The sequence below is a fragment of the Lissotriton vulgaris genome, chromosome 3_1 (assembly GCF_964263255.1).
Source record: "Lissotriton vulgaris chromosome 3_1, aLisVul1.2, whole genome shotgun sequence".
Lineage (NCBI taxonomy): Eukaryota > Metazoa > Chordata > Amphibia > Caudata > Salamandridae > Lissotriton > Lissotriton vulgaris.
Genome location: NC_141689.1, coordinates 1,154,812,733 through 1,154,834,749, shown reverse-complemented (window position 1 = coordinate 1,154,834,749; position 22,017 = coordinate 1,154,812,733). Strand labels below are relative to the sequence as shown.

At 47.4% G+C, this 22,017-nt stretch overlaps 1 protein-coding gene across 1 annotated transcript in view; it reads left to right on the top strand.

Moving 5' to 3' along the window:
* Positions 1-22,017, top strand: part of LOC147727602 (protein NipSnap homolog 3A-like) — a 412,033-nt gene that overhangs the window by 194,173 nt on the left and 195,843 nt on the right. The window contains exon 2 of the mRNA XM_086961632.1: positions 11,437-11,644. Within this exon, the coding sequence (XP_086817758.1) occupies positions 11,437-11,644 (208 nt within the window). The remainder of the gene's footprint in view (positions 1-11,436; positions 11,645-22,017) is intronic.

Genomic DNA, 22,017 nt, shown 5'->3' with positions numbered 1-22,017 from the left:
CAGTCAGGTCCACAACGCCAGCACCGGTCAACTTCTCACCACCGTGGCCGGCGGGCGCCGGGATAGCAGTTCGCCGCAATGGGGATCCAGACCGGCAGCAGTATCGCTGTGACGATCGCTCCACCTCGTGGTACGGGAGTTCAGTGTCCTCTCTGCCGTAGGGCCTCCAAGCCGTTCATTCGTGGGGCAATCGCAGCCGAAGGGGGAGAGGTCGTCCCAGCTAGGGATAAATCCAAACGGTAGTCCGGTCGGAGCTCAGCCCGACCACTCCCAGCGTTGAGGCCGCACGTCTAGCGACGTTACCCGGCCCCCTCTCCAGGATAGTGCGCGGCTTCAGGCCCAGTCACTAGGGGCCGCACTCCAGAGAACTCGGAGAGTCTCGCCAGCAAACGTCCCAAAAGGTCCCCAAATGAATCTAGGGGAGCCAACGGGTGTTCGAGAGCCCGCTATGGCATATAGGGCACGATTAAGGATAGATTATCAGGATTATTCCGGGGCTATGCGAGGAACTGAAGGCTCACGCATCCGCCATCGACGCCGGCTAGCTCCGCCCCCCCGAGTGAGAATGTTAGTTATAGTGATTTAGGTTTATTTTAATTTATTATCGGTGAAGTTTAGTCACCAAAAATGAGAAGTAATGTTTACTAATACACAGAAAAACCTTATCTAGAAGGTAGGCTCCGGCATTAGACATATACAATGTAAAGGCACTATGGGTGGTTTTATATGGAGCAGAGCTGTGGGGTTATTCAAATACAGAGAGCTTCTCCACAGTAGAGCAAATGTTAATAAAAACCTTATTGAATCTTCCAGTAAGCACCCCGGTGACTCCATTATATTTAGATTTGGCTCAAAATCAAATTTCCCCTAAGATTGAGAGTAGAATACTCATTTACTGGTACCGGTTATGGACAATACCCACCCTTGGATCTTATCGGGAGAGAATGAAAGACCTCTAGCTCCACAGCATGCATGGAAAATTCTGTGGCTTTGCACTATTAAGGCCCTACTTCAAAGGCTGAATTTGGATCAATAATTGGGTTCACCAGAGAGTAGTTGCAGTGGCCCTAAATACATCTAAAATAGACTTCTGCAACAGCCTCTATGCAGGTGCTAACAAGTCGGTCCTATACAAATTACGGATGGTATAAAAAGCAGCAGTCCACTTAGTGCTATAGTGGCTTAGGAAGTCATCAGCATCGGCTGCACTGTAAGCACTACATTGGCTACCAATCCATAAAAGAATCTTGTTCCAGAACCTGATAATCACCTTAGATTCTTCCATTCCTCAGGCCCTCAGTACCTTTGGCACAGGTTTGCGCGCTATGTACCATGTCGCACTCTTAGATCATCCATCGTCAATTTACTAAAACTTCCAGTGTTCAGATATGTCTCAAAAGCGGGAAAATCAAGTGCAGTGATCGGGGCTAAAGCCTGGAACCAACTCCCCAATCACCTTCGCCTTATCCAATCAGAATCTTTGTTCAGGAAGGCCCTAAAGACTTGGATTTTTAAGGCTTCAGACACATTATGTATAGCACTCATCTAATCCAATTTCTCACCCTCAGTTACCCTGTCTACCAAGTGATCCACTTAGCGCCATGATGCTCCTTGGAGTGATAGCTGCGCTCTATAAATGTCTATTAACATAACGGAACATAACATAAACCAATGGCTCTCTATGAAAGTACCATTAGCCAGGAAACGCTACCTTCAGTTTAGGTATGGAACTCTACCTGTAAAACCATTTACTGGTAGATGGCAACATGAAAGTGGTTCAAACAATGATCTGTGTTTAGGCGGTGAAGGGTGTTCCGAATCGCTAATCCATTTTTTGTTTTTCTGACCCCTTTATAAACAAATACATGCAAAATGTATTGTTTTCCTTTGCAAAGATTTGGGAAGCAGGGAGTACCAGGAAACATTCAGACTGATGGTGTTTTTTTGCCTGGCTAAGTTTTAATGGCATTTTGGATAAAGTGTGTGAAACTTGCACAGGCAATTCCCATCCTATGAAATGAATTATTTGATGTCTATGATGCACTGAGGTTAGGTGTGTAATAATGCTGCAGGCTTTAACCCTGGTCACTCTCCTTTTTATGCATCTTAGATAGTGGTCTTGTGCTTACCAAATTTGTGGTTTTTATGTTGTTCTTTTTTAACCTACTTTTTAAATGTAGTTTTTTAAAATATGTTGTTATAGCTTTATTTATTGTTATTTATATTTGTACTTTTATGCAAATCCTGATGTTGGTTGTATTGTTTGTTTGTACTTTTATGATCTATAATGATCGAAATAACGTTTTTGATCATGATGTTTACTAAGGCTATGGTAAAAACACTGGAAGATGCTGCAGATTGTTTCTGGCTATGCTAAATACTTCTGAGGTGTATGTCTAATTGTGAGAAGTTGGCCTGGTATATGATGCTCACTAATTCTAGTGATCTCCTTGTACCATGCCAAGCAACCCTCATGAGGATTGGTTGTAAGTCAACCTTATAGACCAGCTATCCTAGTAGCGTGAACAAAGCAGTCTTAGGCCAAACTCTGTAAAGGCATGTGAAGCAAGCTGATTTATCATACACAATCCCCTTGAATACCAAATGAAAGGACACCACACAGATATATATTGAAAATATATATATATATATTTATTTACTACAAATCCCCTATACTCTTTATGAGAACAGAAGCAAATGCGTTAAAACAAAACACAGTTTAAATATACAAAAGCTGCACAATATGGATGAGCCGTAGGGGCCACCTAAACCTAAACCATATACTAAAATAGTGGTATAAGTACCACCAAGCGGAAAGGAAGTAGGCCTAGGGCCTGGGGAATCGCTGGAGCTGTTCGGGAATAGCAGTGACTAAGTCGGGAAAGGCCCGCGGGACTCGGGTGCAGCGCTTAAAGCAAACGCATGCACCAATGCATAGTCAATGGTGCATAAAACTTATAAAGTTAATGAAAAGGGAACCTTCCGGATGACCTAGAACCTAGCAACTTGGAACATAGACACTAGAGGTGTATTGCTACACAGGAGCACCAGAGTGCCAGGGTTACCTCACCCACAGGAAGCGGGTGCATATGTCTCAAAGTGTGTCGGGTTTCATCGCACTGGTCTATGGAGCCTGTAGATGAAGATGCTGCAGGTGGGTCATCGTGGGGAGTTCCGGTGGATCCAATTGTCGGGAAAGGCCCGCGGGACTCGGGTGCAGCGCTTAAAGCACACGCATACACCAATGCAATGTCAATGGTGCGTGAAAGTTATAAAGTTACTGTTTAAGGATCCTTCTGACTGACCTAGAAGGACAAAACTTTAGACCTAGACACTAGAGGTAAGTACCAGTGTAGGAACACCGGCGTTGCTGAGTTACCTCACCCACAGGAAGCGGGTGCACAGGTGCAAAGTAGTGTCGGGTTTCGTCACGCAGGTTGATGGTGCCTGAAGATGAAGATGCTGCAGGCGGGTCGTCGAGGAGGGTTCCGATGGATCCAAGGGTGGATCTGAAGAGGTGAAGACCTGAAAGCAGAGGGGACAATGTTCAAAGTCACTAGCCAGTGACTACCGTGGAATCAGGAGGGAACCAGGCAATGTCGGGCGCAAGCAGGTGAAAACGTGATGATTGTCTCTGCAGCCACGTGGACATGAAGAGGTCGAGGATGTCCAGGTGTTGGTCACAAGCTGTCCCACAAAGGCTCTAGCTGATGGTGGTGTCGGCTTCTTGATCGAAGCAAACAGGCCTTGGCTAATGCAAGCCACGCAGGAATCGATGCAAGCTTCTCACTCAGACCAGCAAGGTCAGAGCAGGTGCTCCTTTTCAGGGGAGTGAGGGCCAGTCTGGAGCAACCAGACCAGCAGTGTAGTTTGTAGGTTTTGTCACCAAGATGGCCGCTATCCATGTGGCAAGTGTCCGGGATGGCGCATCGAGTGGCAAAGTGCAAAAGGGCCCCACGCAGATCGTGAAGATGCTGGGGGGCTGATCTTCGGTGCAAATGTTGCTCGGTGGTGGGGCTTCTCAAAACCCAAAGCACAACATCGAGGGTGCCTCGGGTGCTGCGCAGTCAGCTTCTCGGGGGTCTTTCAAGATGTCCGGTCCCACGTCTCTCGGTGCCTCCACGGGTCTCTTCTTTTCAGGGACTGTGGATCGAGCTCTGAGATGTCTGGAAGTCTGGGTCTCGTCGGGCTCTGGGCTCGGGCTCCGGCAGGAGGCAGCGGCAAAGCAGACGTTGAGTTGCTGGATGGTGCATGTATTCACAGGGTGGCCACTCCTTGGCAACAAGGGAGATGTTCTTCAGTCTTTTGTGCAGCGGAATGTCGAAGTCCAGTTTTCTTCTTAGTTTCAAGTCGAGTTCAGGATGATCCGAAGTCTTGGGACACAGCTCCTACTCTTATTCTCAATCTGGGGGCTGGATCACCTGCTAGGTCCCTCCTCTGGGTGGGACCAGGAAGGGGGGCAGTTACACCCAGTTTCCTTTGTCCAGCTCCCCACCAGGACTGGGGCTGGAAAGCCCCAGCACCGGTTTGGACAGGCTTGTGTGCCCCAGGCATGTCTCATTCTATTCAGCCCTGTCCTACCCAATACACAAAATCCTGTCTGGGGTGGTGCTCGCACCTCCCAAGGCAGGAAACCCTTTGTCCAAGCCTCCCTCGCTGGAAGGACTCCCAGCAGCAGGAGGTCAGACTTGTGTCTGTGGTGGCAGCATCCATTTTGTGATGCTGAGGCTCGAGTTGAACTTTTACTGGGGTTCAGGTTATGTACATGTCGTGTCCCTCTAGAAGGGTGGAATGCTACCCCCGTCGTCAGAATTGGCGAGCGGGTAGTATCCCAATTCGTATGACACCTTACTCGACATGTTTTGATAAAGCCAAACCAAAGTTAGCAAATAACTGCGAGGATTATAATGCACTTAAGAGTATATGGTATGGAAATATCCTGGAACAGCTAAGGGAGTTGTTCCCGACAGCTGCATGCAGGCTCAGCTTGTGCCAGAGCACCATATCACATAAAACCACGCACTCTGCCTCCAGGATTGCTGAGGCCTTCAATAGGAGTGGCTTATAGGTTACTATGTGTCCAGATAGGGTAGATATAGGTATACTATATCTAAGTATGAGGTGATTACACCAGATTACCCCAGCTGAGTGATCAGCCAGTTGTGTCAAATATGGAGGCTAGGCCAGGGGTGGCACAATACATGCTGCAGCCCCTGGTAGGCCTTGGCTACACCTATGCCCTGGGTACCTATGGTACACTGTTACAGGGGCCTATAAGGTGAACCAGATCCAATTGTGTATGTACCTAAGGTACATGGAGTCCATTTTAAGGAGAGAGCAATTAGCCTGGGGCCCTAAATAGCGGGATCCCAGGCCAACTAAGTCAAAAACCATCTAAATACCAGGCAAAAAGTTTGGGGGTAACCATAGTCAGATATCCACCTTCCTACACTAATGTTGCAGAACAGCATGTCATAACACCATATGTAGCAAAATAAAACTATAAAAGTCTATAAAAAATAAAAAATGTGGTTTCATGCTTCACCACAGAACAAAACAAATTGACAAGATCATCATAAAGTTCACCAAAAACAGATCCTATTGTGTAGTTCCTATAAACCTATATAGGATCTGCGCATTTAGACAACATACACTGCAGGATTGGTGTCCAGACTGACTCCAGACACCCCCACAGAGTTATGTCAGCTTGTATACCAGCTAGCTCACAGTGCCACTAGAAACCCCTCTTACCAAGGAGAGAATAGTTCTTGGCAACTATCGAAATGACAACCCTGTCCCATCAGGGGTCCTGGAAACAGTGCGATACTTTTCGTTCAGTCACTCGTGCTCACTTTGTCTCAGAGAGATACACAGAAAAAACAATGGGGACGTTTTTCAATAAGCAATTATTGAACCAGCGTCATTATAGTGTAACATAGTTGTGCTGAAACAACGATTAGACAGAAACAGATATAAATGATTATGAGCACCAACAGAGTAAAGGATGGTAGATTTCTACCATCGTGCTAAAACAACGAATACAGGCAAGCATAAAAATACATGACAGTAATAATGCGTACTCCTACAATGCTACCCTAACTAGATGTACCTTAGTGTACCTAGCATGTATGTAGGTAGGTGTAGAGCCAAGAATCCCTCTAGGATAAAGTCAACCCCATTACCTGAAGTGAGAGTCTGTGGGACCCGGTCTTGGTCTCGAGATGGACACACTGCGAGGGATGTGTTCAGACCACTGCGTGCTGGAGTGTCTGTGTGCAGGAACCTCAGCATCTGATGTCAGTGTGTCAGCATGGAAGTCCTTGTCTACTCTGCCTGTCTCAGCAAAGATATGGTGTTTATATACCCAAAGTGGGGATATACCTTCATGTGTCATGTCGGACTAGGATGACAGAAGAAATTATCCTTGTACATAGTTATTATGCAGGAGATGGTAGTCCTGCTGTGATTCTAAGAATCCTCATGCCTGATGAATGAGGCTAGTTTTCAGAGAAAACCCCATGTAATTTAGGCTTTACCGTAACTAGGTAAAAGGTCAGTACTAAGAACTGTTATGTAGTGTAATGTCAGGGGAAATGTAGGTGAAAGGTACATTCATTACCTGAGCCTATATGCGGGTACCTGTATGAAACATACCAATCCTTTTTCCATGAAAGGTGGCAATCAACATCTTGGATGGGTGTCGGGGGTACAGGGTTCTCTGTTCATGAGTCATACACTCAATCTTAGGGATATCAGTACTCTGCGGTGTAGCTAAGGTGGGGCGGTGGGGGCGGTCCGCTCCAGGCGGCCCTTTTTTGAGGGCGGCGGCCGCGTGGCACTGACTGGCCCGTTGCGGCGGTCTTTATAATTTATTTGGATACAGTGTCTCAAATAAATTATAAAGGCCGCCGCATTACTTCTGTGAGACTTCGCAATGAACACAGCTCAGTGCTCTGCTTCTTAGACTGAGAGTCATTTTATATTGCGCCATGATTAAGCTCGGAGGCGGCTGCATAGAAGAGTGCTCGTGCAGTCCAATCACACCCCGGAAATGATGACACTGCAGTAGTGCACGTGGGAGCAGCTGGAGCGCAGGCACCAGCGGCACCCACTGTGAGCTGCATAGACAAAGGGCAAACAGGCATAGCACCTCTCTTATCAACCACAGCGCTTCTTCCTGACTCCTCTCTGGATGATTCATTTGCATAAGGTATGAATACACACATAAAGTCTTCGTTTTTTGAAAATATTATTTTTTCATGTCCTTCCAACCAACACGATAACTATAAATTATTTCTGGTGGCCAACAGAAGATCCGTTGATCCCTCTAATCACAATTTAATTTAGGATTATTTCTCATGGCGAACAGATACATCTTTCTGTGTTGAATTAAGATCGGGCTGAAAACTATGGTAAAGTGAATCTATTTCCCCCACACTACACACACTTCTCAGCCGGGCTTCTTTCCCAGGGCATATTGGCAGACTGGCTATTTTCCCAAGAGAGTCAACTTGGGCCCCTTAGAGGCTGGTCTCAGCTCCTATACACCGGTTCCATTCCATTAGGGTCACAAAAGCGGAAAGTTACAAGAAAAATTGTTCGCAGTTTTAAAAAATCACTTCTGCCTGTCCTCCTTGTGAGTGTTTCTCTTTGTTATTGCTGCTTTGGAATCTAAGGCAAGGGAGTCAGACGCGTTAGTAGAGCAGGATGCTCTGAAGTCTGAGAAGGAGCAGTGTTTTGAAGGTATGGATGGCATTTTACAGTTAAGATGTTGTTTAAGATGATAAAGTTTACTTTAAAGGAAGGAGAGCAGAGTGGGTCTGAAGAGGCAGTTTTTAAAACCGGAGTGTAGTGCGTGAGTTTTGGTGATATAATGTGAGGGTAGAAGGAGTAATTTAAAGGTTGGAGAATTTAAATATAGGATGGGTTAATATAAGGCAGAGGTAGTAGGAGTATGGAGTAGTTTGGGCGTTAAAGGGGTACTTATGTTTGTATGCATTTACTGATCTAGCACGTTATAAATTCAATACACTTGTGAGCAGATTAACCAAGATTCACACTATGCAACTATGTGCAATAGTCTCCCTTGCTCAACCAAAATTAGCATTGCATTGTATTTACTGCGCATTGTGTCACAATGATGGCATCAGCCACACACATGCAAATAACTCTGTTATTTGTGACAATACATATGATTTTTCATTTATTCAAAGACAGAGAAACAATACTTTGTATTTTGTATGAGTTTTGTGATTTGAGTAAACCCTTGAATACAATTCTTTCATGCAGACAGCCTCCTAAGGGTCAATTTGGCACTGTGTGTAATTTTAGCAAATATCACACCGAATATGCTTTGAAATATTTAGGAATTTCCCATTGTCTGTTGTTTGTACTGAGCTGCACTAGTTTGTATGGCTTTAGTTCAGTTGATATGGCTTTGCTTGGAGTTTTAGGCCTGTGGTTCCTACCCCATTACATCCACTTTGCAAGAAGTGGGTTTTGTGCTACGCAGCTAGAATTAGATTACTCAACATTATGTTGTTACATATATATTATAATTTATGGAATAATAAAAAGTAAATAAGACCATTTCTATAAATCCTTGGTATAGTCAAGGGGAAGGGGCATGGGGTATTGAGGCTGAAATTGTGACATCAAAGATTTGCTCAGGTAAAATGGATCATGTTGAGTGTCCAGGGTAAGTTGATAATGGGTGACTCAGTATAGGAGTATAGGAGTAGGCGGTGGGGACAGTTTGAAAGTTGGAAGTATTTAGAGGTCAGGAGGGATGTGACAAAATATAGGGTAGCTTCGGTGATGTGGAGGGAGTTGGAAGGGAATAGTTTACAACTGGTGTTAGTTTCAGCATTGGAGGGGTAGTTTGAAGGTGGAGTTCGCGTGAAGGTAGGGGTAGTTTGTTTGAAGGGGTGACGTTGTTCTAGAAGGTAGTAAGTGGAGATAATATGACTGTAGGCAGAGTTCTTTGACAATAGGAAGTAGTTTGAGTGGGGGGTAGTCTAAAAGTATGGGGTAGCGATAAGATGGGGTAGTTTTAGTGTTGGAGAGGTTGTTTTGGTGCAGTTTGGATGAAGGAGGTTAGGTTTTTAATGGGGCAGGATCATTTGAGCATAGAAGTGCAAGACTGAAAATATATGGGGACAGTGTGAGGGAAGATTGGGATATATGATGGCTGGGATAGTTTAAGGGGCAGTATCAGGTAAAAGTGCATTAGCCCTGGCTGTATATTAGTGCCATTTAAAATTAGCTTTAGCCACACTGCAAAGCATCTGCACTGCTGTACAGCATGGCTACAAAGCATTGCCAAAGCAATAGCTCTCATAAGCAAGACCTTTTGGCTTTGCCAGTGCTTGGTTTCTATTACAGCGTCAGCTCAGCAAAGTAAGTCTGTGCTGAAATGGACATTTACTGCTGAAGAGTGAATGTGGCAAGCAACACCTGTATGTTCTTAGTAACACACAAAAAAGAGCACAGGTGATATGAAGGTGCAGAGACCTTGGCATTACTCATGTGCTAACAAGAGATGTTTGCGAGGACAGGCACATACCGTGAAATCAGGACTCACATTCAATTACTTTGCTTTCTAAACTTTCAGGAAAATTGAAACAAGGCACCTTGAGTGCAATTCATTTTAATATTACATTGGGATACTGTTATTAGTATACATTGCCAGGGTTCCTTCTGTAGATTCCGTGGGTTGTCCCCTCCTAGTATACCTTTTTCCCCCCACAAAAATATGAAAATATTTCTATGAATTTTCACATATTGTTTGCGGGCATGTGTCTGTCTCTAGTAACAGTTGCAGGGTCAAGGCTGTCTCTACGATGGGCCACGGGTCAGATGCCCCTTCTGGCCTGAGTAGGTAAAAATGCATTTTTCACATTCTACTGCATTCTCCGGCCTGACACTCCAGCTTATTGAAATGCTTTCGGAGCACTGACAGTCTTTAAAAACTCACACTACTATACTGGTGTGATTGTAGGCGACACTGAGTTGGTGTTGAATGCTCTCTGTTTGGCGGGAGGGAGGAGTAGAATGGTTACACTGCTCTCTCCTGGGATGGGTGGTCAGGGTATGTAGTTCTTCTGCGGCTGGGGCTGTGGAAGGCTCCACTGCTCTCTCCTGGGAGGGGCACGTGGGATGGCTTCTACTGAGCTCTCATGGGGGGCTTGGGTGGAGTGAAAAGGCTTCCACTGCAGGGCTGGTACTGCCCCAACTGCAGAACTCAAGTTAATCTAGTGATCAGGTGCATTGGACTCACCTGTAGTATCCTGAAGGTATCTTGAAGGTGCTGCCAGGGGAAACGTGGTCAAACCCAGTGTGGTGGACCGGTCTGCAGACATTCCTGAGGTCATTGACGGGGCAGATAGGGGAAAGGGGATAAGGGTCCTGCACAAGCTGTGATGTTATGAGTGAGATGTCACAAACAGGGTAGGTAGAACTGATGTAAGTTTTGGGTTTCCTTCTGCTTTTCCTTCAGCGTCGTAGCTAGGGGGGGGAGGTCTGCCCCAGACGGCACTATTTTGGGGACGGGGGCTGTCCAGCCCTGGACCGTGTCATGTATGTGCATTAACTTGCATGACCAAGGTAACTATGAGCAGCGATATTACGTGTCTCTCAGACCTCTTTCAGGTGCTCGCTGTCGTTTTTCTCCAGCCCCCCCCCCAGGGGGGCGGCAATCTGAAGGATAGCCCCGGGCGCCACAAGCTCTAGCTACGCCTCTGTCAGTACTAATATGAAAGAGCAGAAAATGTGTTGTTCCTTTCCAGTAATCTTAATTTCCCCAATTGAGGTCCTCCTTGTCCCAGTCCTGTTTCCTCCCTCCCACTGTTGTTGTGTCTGTTATTGTTGCTAGCAGGCATGGTGAAGGGTGGAAGGGGTTTATATACTAAAAATAAAAACAGACTATAATTTCAGAGGCCTGTAGGAAGGCGGGATCACCTCATTAATGTGAGGACTGAGACGAGGAGGTCCTACTTTATATTCGAGTGGCTGTCAAGCATTTCAAGGTATATAAAAATAAATTATATCCACAAGACAAAAGTGTGTTCTAGAAATGGACAGCTGCAGGATAACAATCTGACAAGAGCTTAGTTTGATGTGTGCCACACTTGTTCGGGTATACAAGTTATGAGCAAACTGGGGATACGTTGGATAGGCAGTGCCTACTGCAAAACCAGTGTTTTGCATTCCATTTCTTTAAATCCAGTAATGAGTTTTAGGACAGAAAAATCAATATTTGATCTCTTTTATGTCAGACAATAGTCATATAATCTTGTTTAGTTTGAGGAACTAGGCGAGATAGAAATGGTCAGATTGATACTGTATTGAAATGTTAGCTATATAGTTCTCGACGTGTGTTGTTTTTGCCTGATGTTTTACCTCTTTCAATAGCCCCTAATCTTTTTCTTTATTCAGGCATGTGCATCCTTTACATCAGGACCCCAGCAAGAAGTTAACAAAGTGTATGAAATTCGTACATATACTGTGACGCCAGCCAAAATGAATGACTGCATGAAGTTGCTTACGGACCACAGCAACCTTCTAACATCTCATCCTGAATTTGTCGGTCTTTGGACTGTGGAGAAGGGTGGTCTGAACATTTTTTGCAACATTTGGGAATTTGGTATGCTTCCATGTTTCTTATTGACATGTTTCAACCACACTGTCTTTAGTAATCCTAAGAAAGAAAAAGGTTTATTTTCCATGCACATGTGCTTCTGTCAAAGCACAAATAAGACTAACAGCCTGAATACAAGTAAAGGTGGTATTTATCTCACCTGGTAAATAATGATGGTCTGAGTTCGTTTTTTTGGGGGGCCATAAATGGCATCTGTTACAAGGTATTGGGCAATCACATGTAGATTTTGTTGTTATACACAGCAAAGTCTGCATGGTACATTTAAACCCGTACACATTTTCCCTGTGATATTTCAGCAGGCTTGAAGTGCCGAAATGTAATGAAACTTGAGGAATTTAAAACATCCAATAATTATTGGATGCGTTAACTAAAAGCAAACTTGTAATTCCATCCCGTGCATAAACAGGGTTTTACGCATTGGACGGAATTTCGGCTAAATTGTAATCAGTCCCTATGAGGGTGATTTAGCGTTTGGCAGACAGCCCATCTGCTCTATTTAGAGTCTAGTGAACAATTGCTTTCCAACAGAGGAATACTCGCTACCTGCCAGGTAAAGCCTGTCAGTTCCAGACAGGAAAAACTAAAAATAACCCCCACTCCCAAGAAGAAAACTCCCAGGGTGTCAGGCCATTAGTTTTGTTTTCGTTTTTTCAAAACCAAACTACCCCTTTGGAAGAAAAAAAGTGCTGAGCAGCCGCATGAAAAATGGCAGCTGCTCACCATACTTTAAGTGCCTCCGGAGGAGCTGCCATAAGGCAGCTTGTTCCAAAGCATGGAGCTCTTGCTATTTAAGTTTAACAATATATCCCTCAGTAGTAACCCATTTACGGAAAGTCTGGTTGAACTGGGGCATGGACATATTGTTAAACAAGCATTTACAATGCAATGGTCTCAGCATCATTAAAGGTGGAGCTATTGGCATTGCTCATGACATTTCTTTTTTTTCTTTCAATCATAAATAAATGGCATTGTCATTTACATTGACAATACACAACACTCTGCACTCAACAGCACACACCACTCTGCACTCAACAGCACACACCACTCTGCACTCAACAGCACACACCACTCTGCACCTGCACTCACTGCTCTGCACACTCACTCTGCACTCACTACTCTGCACTCACTACTCTGCATTCCGCACTCACTACTCACTACTCACTACTCACTACTCACTACTCTATGCACTCACTACTCAATGCACTCACTACTCACACTCTGCACTCACTACTCTGCACTCACTACTCTGCACTCACTCCTCTGCACTCATCACTCTGCACTCACTACTCTGCACTCACTACTCTGCACTCACAACTCTGCACTCTGCACTCACTACTCTGCACTCACTACTCTGCACTGTGCACTCACTACTCTGCACTCAGTACTCTGCACTCACTACTCTGCACTCACTACTCTGCACTCTGCACTCACTACTCTGCACTCACTACTCACTACTCTGCACTGACTACTCTGCACTCACTACTCACTACTCTGCACTCACTACTCACTACTCTGCACTCACTACTCAATACTCTGCACTCACTACTCACTACTCTGCACTCACTACTCTGCACTCACTACTCACTACTCTGCACTCACTACTCACTACTCTGCGCTCACTACTCTGCACTGACTACTCACTACTCTGCACTCACTACTCACTACTCTGCACTCACTACTCACTACTCTGCACTCACTACTCACTACTCTGCACTCTGCACTCACTATTCTGCACTCACTACTCTGCACTCACTACTCACTACTCTGTACACTCACTACTCACTACTACTCACTACTCTGAACTCACTACTACTTACTACTCTGCACTCACTACTCACTACTCTGCACTCACTACTCTGCACTCACTACTCACTACTCTGCATTCACTACTTACTACTCTGCACTCACTACTCTGCACTCACTACTCACTACTCTGCACTCACTACTCACTACTCTGCACCCACTACTCACTACTCTGCACTCACTACTCACTACTTTGCACTCACTACTTAGGAGTGAAGGCGAAAGGGGGACCAATGCCGCGAGCCCTGTTATAGGAACTATGGACCGCTTTATTACCAGGGTGGCGGTGGTGATTGGAAAGGAGATTGCTATGTCTGAACGGCGTCTATCCGAGGTCTACCTCCCCTCAAGACGCTCATCCTTGGGGGCTGCTGCCCAGTCGCTTACACCGGCCAGTGTCCGGGTTCACTCTGTTACCCCACCTAGTGTCCCTGGTGTTTCCACAGACCCCCCCATTTGGCTGGTATAGAGCAAACTATAGATAGGCTGGAAAGTCTGGCCGCACTTCTCCCTATAGTTACTGTGGAAGATGGTGGCCTTAGTAAACTGTCTTCACCATTATCACCGAATCTCCCAAATGAAGCTACCAGTGATCCTCTGCCTCCAAAACCGCTCACCCCCTCCTTAGTTATATCAGAAGGGGAGTCAGATAGGGTTTCCCCCATCATCCAAACTCGCGAAACTAGGCAGGGAAATAGGCCCTTAAGTAAAAAGCCGAGAAAACGCAAAAAGGGTAGGCTAGTGAGACAGGCCGCTCTTTATCAAAGAGTAAGAAAGCCCTCTGGATCTGGTATGAGAAACACAAGGGGTAGGTCTATAGTGAATGAAGTTGACATAGAAGGGGATGTGCTGATCTCTCCCAAGGGGCTACACTCAGAAGCTAACACTCCCAAGGTCTCTAAGCTAACTGATTCAGTAACAGTTGAAAATATCTTCGAGAAGGTATATAGTCTCTTGAATCCGCTATTATCACAGGTCAAGGGTCTAGGGGAGAGGATAGATAAATTAGAGCAATCAACCCTTGACGGGTTCCACTCACTCAAAACCACATTTAAACAAATAACTAGAGTGAGTGAAAACAAGGACACGGGCACAAAGGGGAAAGAACCACCATCCCAGAGAGACCCTAAGCCCCCAATATGTCTAAATAAAGTTGTTTCTAATAGTCCATTAATCCGAGCTCCTAAATCTCCTCCCCGTCCCAAAGTAGGGCCAAAACATAAGGGGCTACCAACACACTTAGAGCCTGACAAAAATAAGCCTAAGTCTCTTCCACAAAAGCAGCCACAGATAGCTAGTGGCAAAACGGAAGACTCCCAAAATTTAGGCACACGCAACAAATCCAACGGTTTAGCGATAGGGAAAGCCCCTAGATCTGTATCCCAACCTACTGCCCCATCTACCACCTTACCGGCCCCTAGTAATCCAGCACGAAGGATCCCTCCAGTAAACCTTCCACCAGACTGTCAGCCTTTTGTTGCTGTTATGGTTAACGTTCCCCTTTTAAAGGAAGGCCAGTTGGAAAACCACCAGTCACTTAAGAATAAGTGTATCCACTGGCTGAAGGCAAATAAGCCAATCCCGTTGGGTGTGGATGGTATCATTCTAAGTGTCCGTAGAGTGGGGTGGGTAGGGCAGGGCAGGGGAAAAAAACCCAGGAGGGGGATTGTATAATTATAAATTTTCAAGACCCTAGAGTAGTCCCCTCGATTTGTACTCCTATTAAAAGTATGGGGGCCCCGTGGGTTAAAGTGGTTGATCTTTCTTATTTTTACCCCAGGCAGATTGTTAGCCCAACTAGAGGAAGTTTAAATTCCCCTGTTTTCAGTCAAAACTAGGCCGGGGTTACGGGGGGTACAAGGGAGAACCAATTGTGGGCACTAGGGCCTTGCTGACTGGAAATCGGGAGTACAGAAGAGCCAGCAGGAGTGCCACCCACCCAAACAAATCTTGCAAGTGGGATAGTAGCCTCTATAGCCACCCCCCAAGATCCCTGCTCCCCTCAGATACCTTCGAGGAGGACCACAGACAGGGGCATTCTAGCGCCCAGCGACACCCCAGCTGTGACGGACCTAGCCTTTAAGGCAGAGGTATTCAAACTTTTCCAGGTTGAGCCCCCCCAGCTGAATTCCCCCAGATGTTGGGCCCCCCCACCACCTGACCGAAACCTCGGGAATCCGGCACACCACATGATCGACTGCAACGCGCACAGCACGGGCCATATCTGGCAAACAATGCTCAACACAACAAGAGTGCCTAGCAAACTGCAGCCCTGTGAGTGGGTGTGGCGAAACGACAGAGGCGTACCACACAGCTCAAAACACAATCCTCCAAGGCAAAGGAAGTCATCACAACCCTCCCCATCCATCATGTACACCTTGTCATCCACCAACTCTCCCACCATTCATTCCTTCCCTCCATCTGTGCCCCATACACATCCAAACCCCTTCAACCACTTGCAAACCCATCCACCATCCATCCCTCCATCCATCATCTCACCCATCCATCCCTCCATCCACCCCCTCACCCATCCATCCATCATCCATCCATCCCTTCACCCAATCCATCCCCTCACCAATCCATCCACTCTTCCACCCATCCATCCAACCACTCACCCCTTCACCCAAGCTATCCTCCCACTCATCCATCCACTCCTCCATTCATCCATCCATCCACCCCTCCATTCATCCATCCACTCTTCCACCCATCCACTCACTCACTCATCCATCCAACCACCCACCCTCTCACCCATCCAGCCATCCCCCCACCCACTCATCCATCCACCCAGTCACTCATCCGTCCACCCACTCAACCCCCCACTCATCCATCCACCCACCCATCCCTCCCACTCACCACCCTCCCCCCACTCATACTTGCACTCTGACCCATCCATCTCCATGCTCCTCTCCTCACCCATCTATGCACACACCTGCCCATCCACTCTGCCAATCATTCATCCATGTCCTCACTCATCCATCCATCCTCCCCCTCTCTCTCCATTCCCCCCTCACCCATCCCTCCATCCACCCTTCACCCATCCACCCACTCATCCATCCACTCATCCACTCATGAATCCATCCATTGACCTCTCACCCACCTCTTCACTCCTCCATCCATCCCCCCGTCCATCCACCCTCCTCAATCACCCATCCATCCCCACATCTACCCCTCCACTCATCCATTCACCCCTTCACCCATCAATACATCAAAACATCCATCACCTCTCTCATCCATCCACCCACCGATTCGTCCACCATCCACCCCCCATCGATTCATCAACCATTTCACTGATCCATCCACCATTTCACTGATCCATCCATCCCTCCACCCATCCATCCATCTACCCTTCCAACCATACACACATCCATCCACTCCCATCCATCCCTCCACTCATGCATCCATCCTCTCTCCCACCATCCATCCACCCCCACCCATACATCCACCATGTCACCCACACATCCACCATTCCACCCATCACTCCACCCATAGATCCACCACTCCACCCATACATCTATTCACCCACATGGAAACATAACGGACGTCTGGTGGCCGGCTCCACCCGACATCCCTCGCTCTCCCTCTAGCTGCCTCTGTCTCCCTCGCTCTCCTTATGTCTCCCTCGCTCTCCCTCTGTCTCCCTCGCTCTCCCTCTGTCTCCCTCGCTCTCCCTCGCTCTCCCTCACTCTGCCTCCCTCGCTCTCCCTCTGCCTGCCTGTCTTCCTCCCTCGCTCTCCCTCTATCTCCCTCGCTCTCCCTCTGTCTCCCTCGCTCTCTCTCACTCTGTCTCCCTCGCTCTCCGTCACTCTGCCTCCCTTGCTCTCCCTCTGTCTGCCTGTCTCCCTCCCTCGCTCTGCCTCTGTCTCCTTCCCTCGCTCTCCCTCTGTCTGCATGTCTCCCTCCCTCACTCTCCCTGTCTGCCTCAGTCTCCCACGCTCTCCCTCGCGCTGCCTCCCTCGCTCTCGCTCTGTCAGCCTCTGTCTCCCTCCCTCGCTCCCCTTCTGTCTGCCTGTCTCCCTCCCTCGATCTCTCTCTGTCTGTCTCTGTCTCCTTCCTCCCTCCCTCGCCCTCTTCATCTCACCATGCCTGTGTGTGCCTGGACTGACACAGCTTCTGGGCACACACACACACTCAGCCAGGCAGCCGCACCCAAGCACTTCACACCTCTTTAAGAGGCCATTTGCATGCTAATGAGCTTTGTTCAGCTCTTAGGCCCCTGCAGCCCCACTCTGACGGAAATCGCCCGCCCTCACAGAGAGTCACTACATCGCGCTGCACAAAGGGAAGATCGGAGGGGAGCTCGCGCCCCCCCTGGGATGGTGCCGCGCCCCCCCAAGGGGGGCGCGCCCCACAGTTTGAAGAACCCTGCTTTAAGGTTTTCAGCTGGAATGTCGCAGGGATTGCAAGAAAACTGGCTCTACCGGATTTCACTGCTTGGGTTGATGAGCACTCCCTGTGCCTCTTCCAAGAGACATGGAGCTTGGTGCCGGTACATAGGGTGGGATTTTCTTCCTATTCCTCCCCTGCGCAAGTCTCGGAAACAGGGAGGGGGCGACCTTCGGGTGGCCTTCTCATTTGGGTCGCAGCCTGTCTAGACTGCAGAGTAGTGGAGTTCCCCACAGGTTGCCCGGACATACAAAACATCACCCTAATAGATCAAAGGGGTAGAATTGTCTTAAATGTTTATAATGTTTATGCCCGGGGAACCAAGGGCGGGAGAAAGTCTCCTGTAATATCTCTCCTCGAGACCTTGTTAAATAACACCCCATATAAGACGCGTACTTTGGTTGCGGGCGACATGAACTGTACGTTCGAGCCCTTGGGCTCGGACGTCTCCCTCGACCAAGACGAGGAGGACACCAGGTTGGGGCTCCCGGTACTGGAAATCCCACCGATTAGAAGGTGGACAGAAGTGGCGCTCCAGATATATTCCCTGAGCCTCGAATTTAACTTAAGGGCAGCTAATGGGAGGACACCCTCGGACAGGGGGGGTGCCCACACGTTCAATAGACCAGGACACACCTCTAGGTTAGATTATTTCCTAATAGACGTATACCTATGGTCTTATGTAAGGGACATGCAGGTGGTGCCCACGACTGAAAGTGACCACAACTCACTCTCTTTAAGTATGGAACAGTGGTGGCGCCCTTTAAGGAAGGACAACATTAACCCGGTAGCCGCACCCCCGGATGAGTCTGAAGTCTCCCCCTGTGGCAGACGTATAAAATGGGCGAAATTGGTACTCTCCGAGGCAAAGGTAGGGAAAATTCAAACCCTCTTAAATCATGCGGTAACAACCCTCGGAACATCCCTAGAAGGGGCGGGTAGTGTCAGTGGGCTATTTGTCTCCTTGGTAGAAGCCTTAACTAACGTGTTTACCTCACACCCTAACAAGTTGGGTAACAAAGAATTTAAAAAACCAGTTGTTGGTTGGTACACCCAAACATGTAGGGTTCACAAGGCAAAGTTAGTTGAGGCAGTTAAGCACAAATCCCGAAGTGTGATACAGGAAGCAAGGAAGGCCTATAATAAGTCCCTCAAAGTTGCTAGGAGGGAGTGGGAAGACAAATTCTGGGAAGACCTGCTCCAGGCTAGTAAAAGTAGGGACTCAAGGGCCTTTTGGAATCTCATAGGCACACGGAATAAACCCGATGCATCTATGAGACCCTGCAACATCCCGCCTCAAAACTGGGTAAAACATTTCGGGACCTTATACCTCCCTCCAGATGGGGAACTGAATGTTGGGATGGACCTTACACTAGTAATTGAACCTCACGCCTATGATCTCTTCACTCCCTTAGAGATTGAGGGGGTTATAGGGTGGGTAGCGCCCCGCATGGCAGCGGGCCCAGACGGCCTTCCGGGGGACCTTATGAGGGCATACCCAGCGGAATGGGGAAGGGTAATTGCCGCTCTCCTAAACGACATCATGATAGGAGGGGCAGTGCCAGAATCCTGGAAAGGGGCGGTGGTGGTCCCGATTTACAAAAAAGGGTGCAGGGAAACCCCAGGGAACTACCGCCCCATAAGTCTGATAGACTCCACCCAAAAGATAGCTGGTAAAGCTATCCTTGGAAGGATTCTACATTGGGTGGAGGAGAATAAAATCCTATCAGACTTTCAGGCAGGTTTTCGGGCGGGAATGGGGACAATAGAGCAGGTGTTTAGGTTGTCACTACTGGGGTGGAAGGTGGTGGAACTGGGCAAGGGTAGTCTTTACTTGGCCTTTATAGACCTGAAGACTGCCTTTGACCTAGTCCCCCGGGAAGAGCTTTGGAGGGTGCTCTATGAGTTGGGATTACCCCCTTATATCTTGTCCCTCCTCATTAGCCTCCACGCCCATACATTTGCACAGGTCCGTTGGGGTAAAAACGGAGAGCTCACTGAAAAGATACCAGTGTCCAGGGGCGTAAGACAGGGCTGCGTCTTGGCGCCCACCCTATTTTCACTATATGTGAACGGGGTGGTAAAACATCTTCAACAAGAACCAGCTGACGCCCCCTGTCTCGGAGGAGTCCGTATCCCCACCCTGCTTTTTGCGGACGACACGCTTCTGATCTCGAAGACCCCCCAAGGCCTACAGAAATTGCTAACGCGTTTCCAGGAGTTTTGTGCTGCTAAGGGTTTAATAATAAATGTGGACAAAACAAAATACCTAGTCCTAAACCCACCTAGGAAACTGGGCCGCCCTCCTACACTTAACTCGGTTCCCCTAGAGAAAGTGGCCGAATTCGATTACCTCGGTATTCGGATTACGGATAGGATGTCTTGGGCAAATCACATCGATAAAATGGTCCTCAACCATAGGAGAGTAGGAGGAGCTCTCATGAGGGAGTTCCGGGCCTCACCTAGGAGATCACTTACCCCAGTAATCGACATCTACAAGGCCAAAGTATTGACATCAGCCTTGTATGGGGCAGAACTGTGGGGCCACTGCCGTTTGGATGCCCTAGCGATAGCGGAGAGTAAGCTGCTAAAATCCTTTATCTCTATTCCACTGAGCACACCATCTGTACCAGTGTTGTTGGATACGGGCTGTAAAAACATCAAAGATCAAGCCCAGCTTCGCCCGCTCCTGCTATGGACACGAATCTGGAGGGGTGAAGAGCTAAAATCCTACGCTGACGGCCTGGGGGAAATAATGAGTCTGGGGGGTTGGGCTAAGATAAGATGGTTAAGAGAAACTAAAAAGCTTCTGGAAAAGATCGGACTAGGGGACTGTTGGTCATCACGCTCAGCCCCTCCAAAAGAAGTTGTCAAGGCGCTTTTCTGGAAATGGACTGCGGAGCGTCTAATTACAAACTCGAACCACTGCAAGTCCACTGTCGCCTTCTTACAAATCAAAGATATTGTGGCCTTTGAACCCTATCTAGACCTGATCACCCTCCCCTTTGACCGAGCCCTTTATTTTAAATTTAGAGTTGGAACCCTCCCGCTGGGTGCTGTGGTATCAAAATGGACATCAGCGGCCCGTACTTCCCCCAATTGTGCATGTTGCCCGAGTAGGGTTGAGTCCATCGCGCATGTCCTATTTGAATGCCCGGATTATGCAAGGCCTAGGAGCTTTTGGTTGAAACCTCTTTGCCGAAATATGGGTACACGTAGCCACCTAGAAGCCTTGCGTATCCTATCTACGGACGCTTCCTCCTCTATTGTGTGCGGAACAGCAACATTTTTAAAACAGTTTTGGCTTATTCGTTGTAAGAGATTGTCAGTAGCGGTTTAATCCCTTTTTAGCTGAATTATTAACGGGCACTTCATGTCCTTTTATCTTTTTTAATGAGTTCTTATACTGACTTCTTATAGCTATGTTTTTTTGTATACTGTAATGATTGTATTGTAAATGTGCTTATAAGATATCTTGCATATCGAATAAAAGCTTATGACTGACTGACTGACACTCACTACTCACTACTCACTACTCACTACTCTGCACTCACTACTCACTACTCTGCACTCACTACTCACTACTCTGCACTCACTACTCTGCACTCAGTACTCACTACTCTGCACTCACTACTCTGCACTCACTACTCACTACTCTGCACTCACTACTCACTACTCACTACTCACTACTCTGCACTCACTACTCTGCACTCACTACTCACTACTCTGCACTCACTACTCACTACTCTGCACTCACTACTCTGCACTCACTACTCTGCACACACTACTCACTACTTACTACTCTGCACTCACTACTCACTACTCTGCCCTCACTACTCACTACTCTGCACTCACTACTCTGCACTCACTACTCACTACTCTGCACTCACTAGTCACTACTCTGCACTCACTACTCACTACTCTGCACTCACTACTCACTACTCACTACTCTGCACTCACTACTCACTACTCACTACTCTGCACTCCCTACTCACTACTCTGCACTCACTACTCTGCACTCACTACTCACTACTCTGCACTCACTACTCACTACTCTGCACTCACTACTCACTACTCACTACTCTGCACTCACTACTCACTATTCTGCACTCACTACTCCGCACTCACTACTCACTACTCTGCACTCACTACTCACTACTCTGCACTCAATA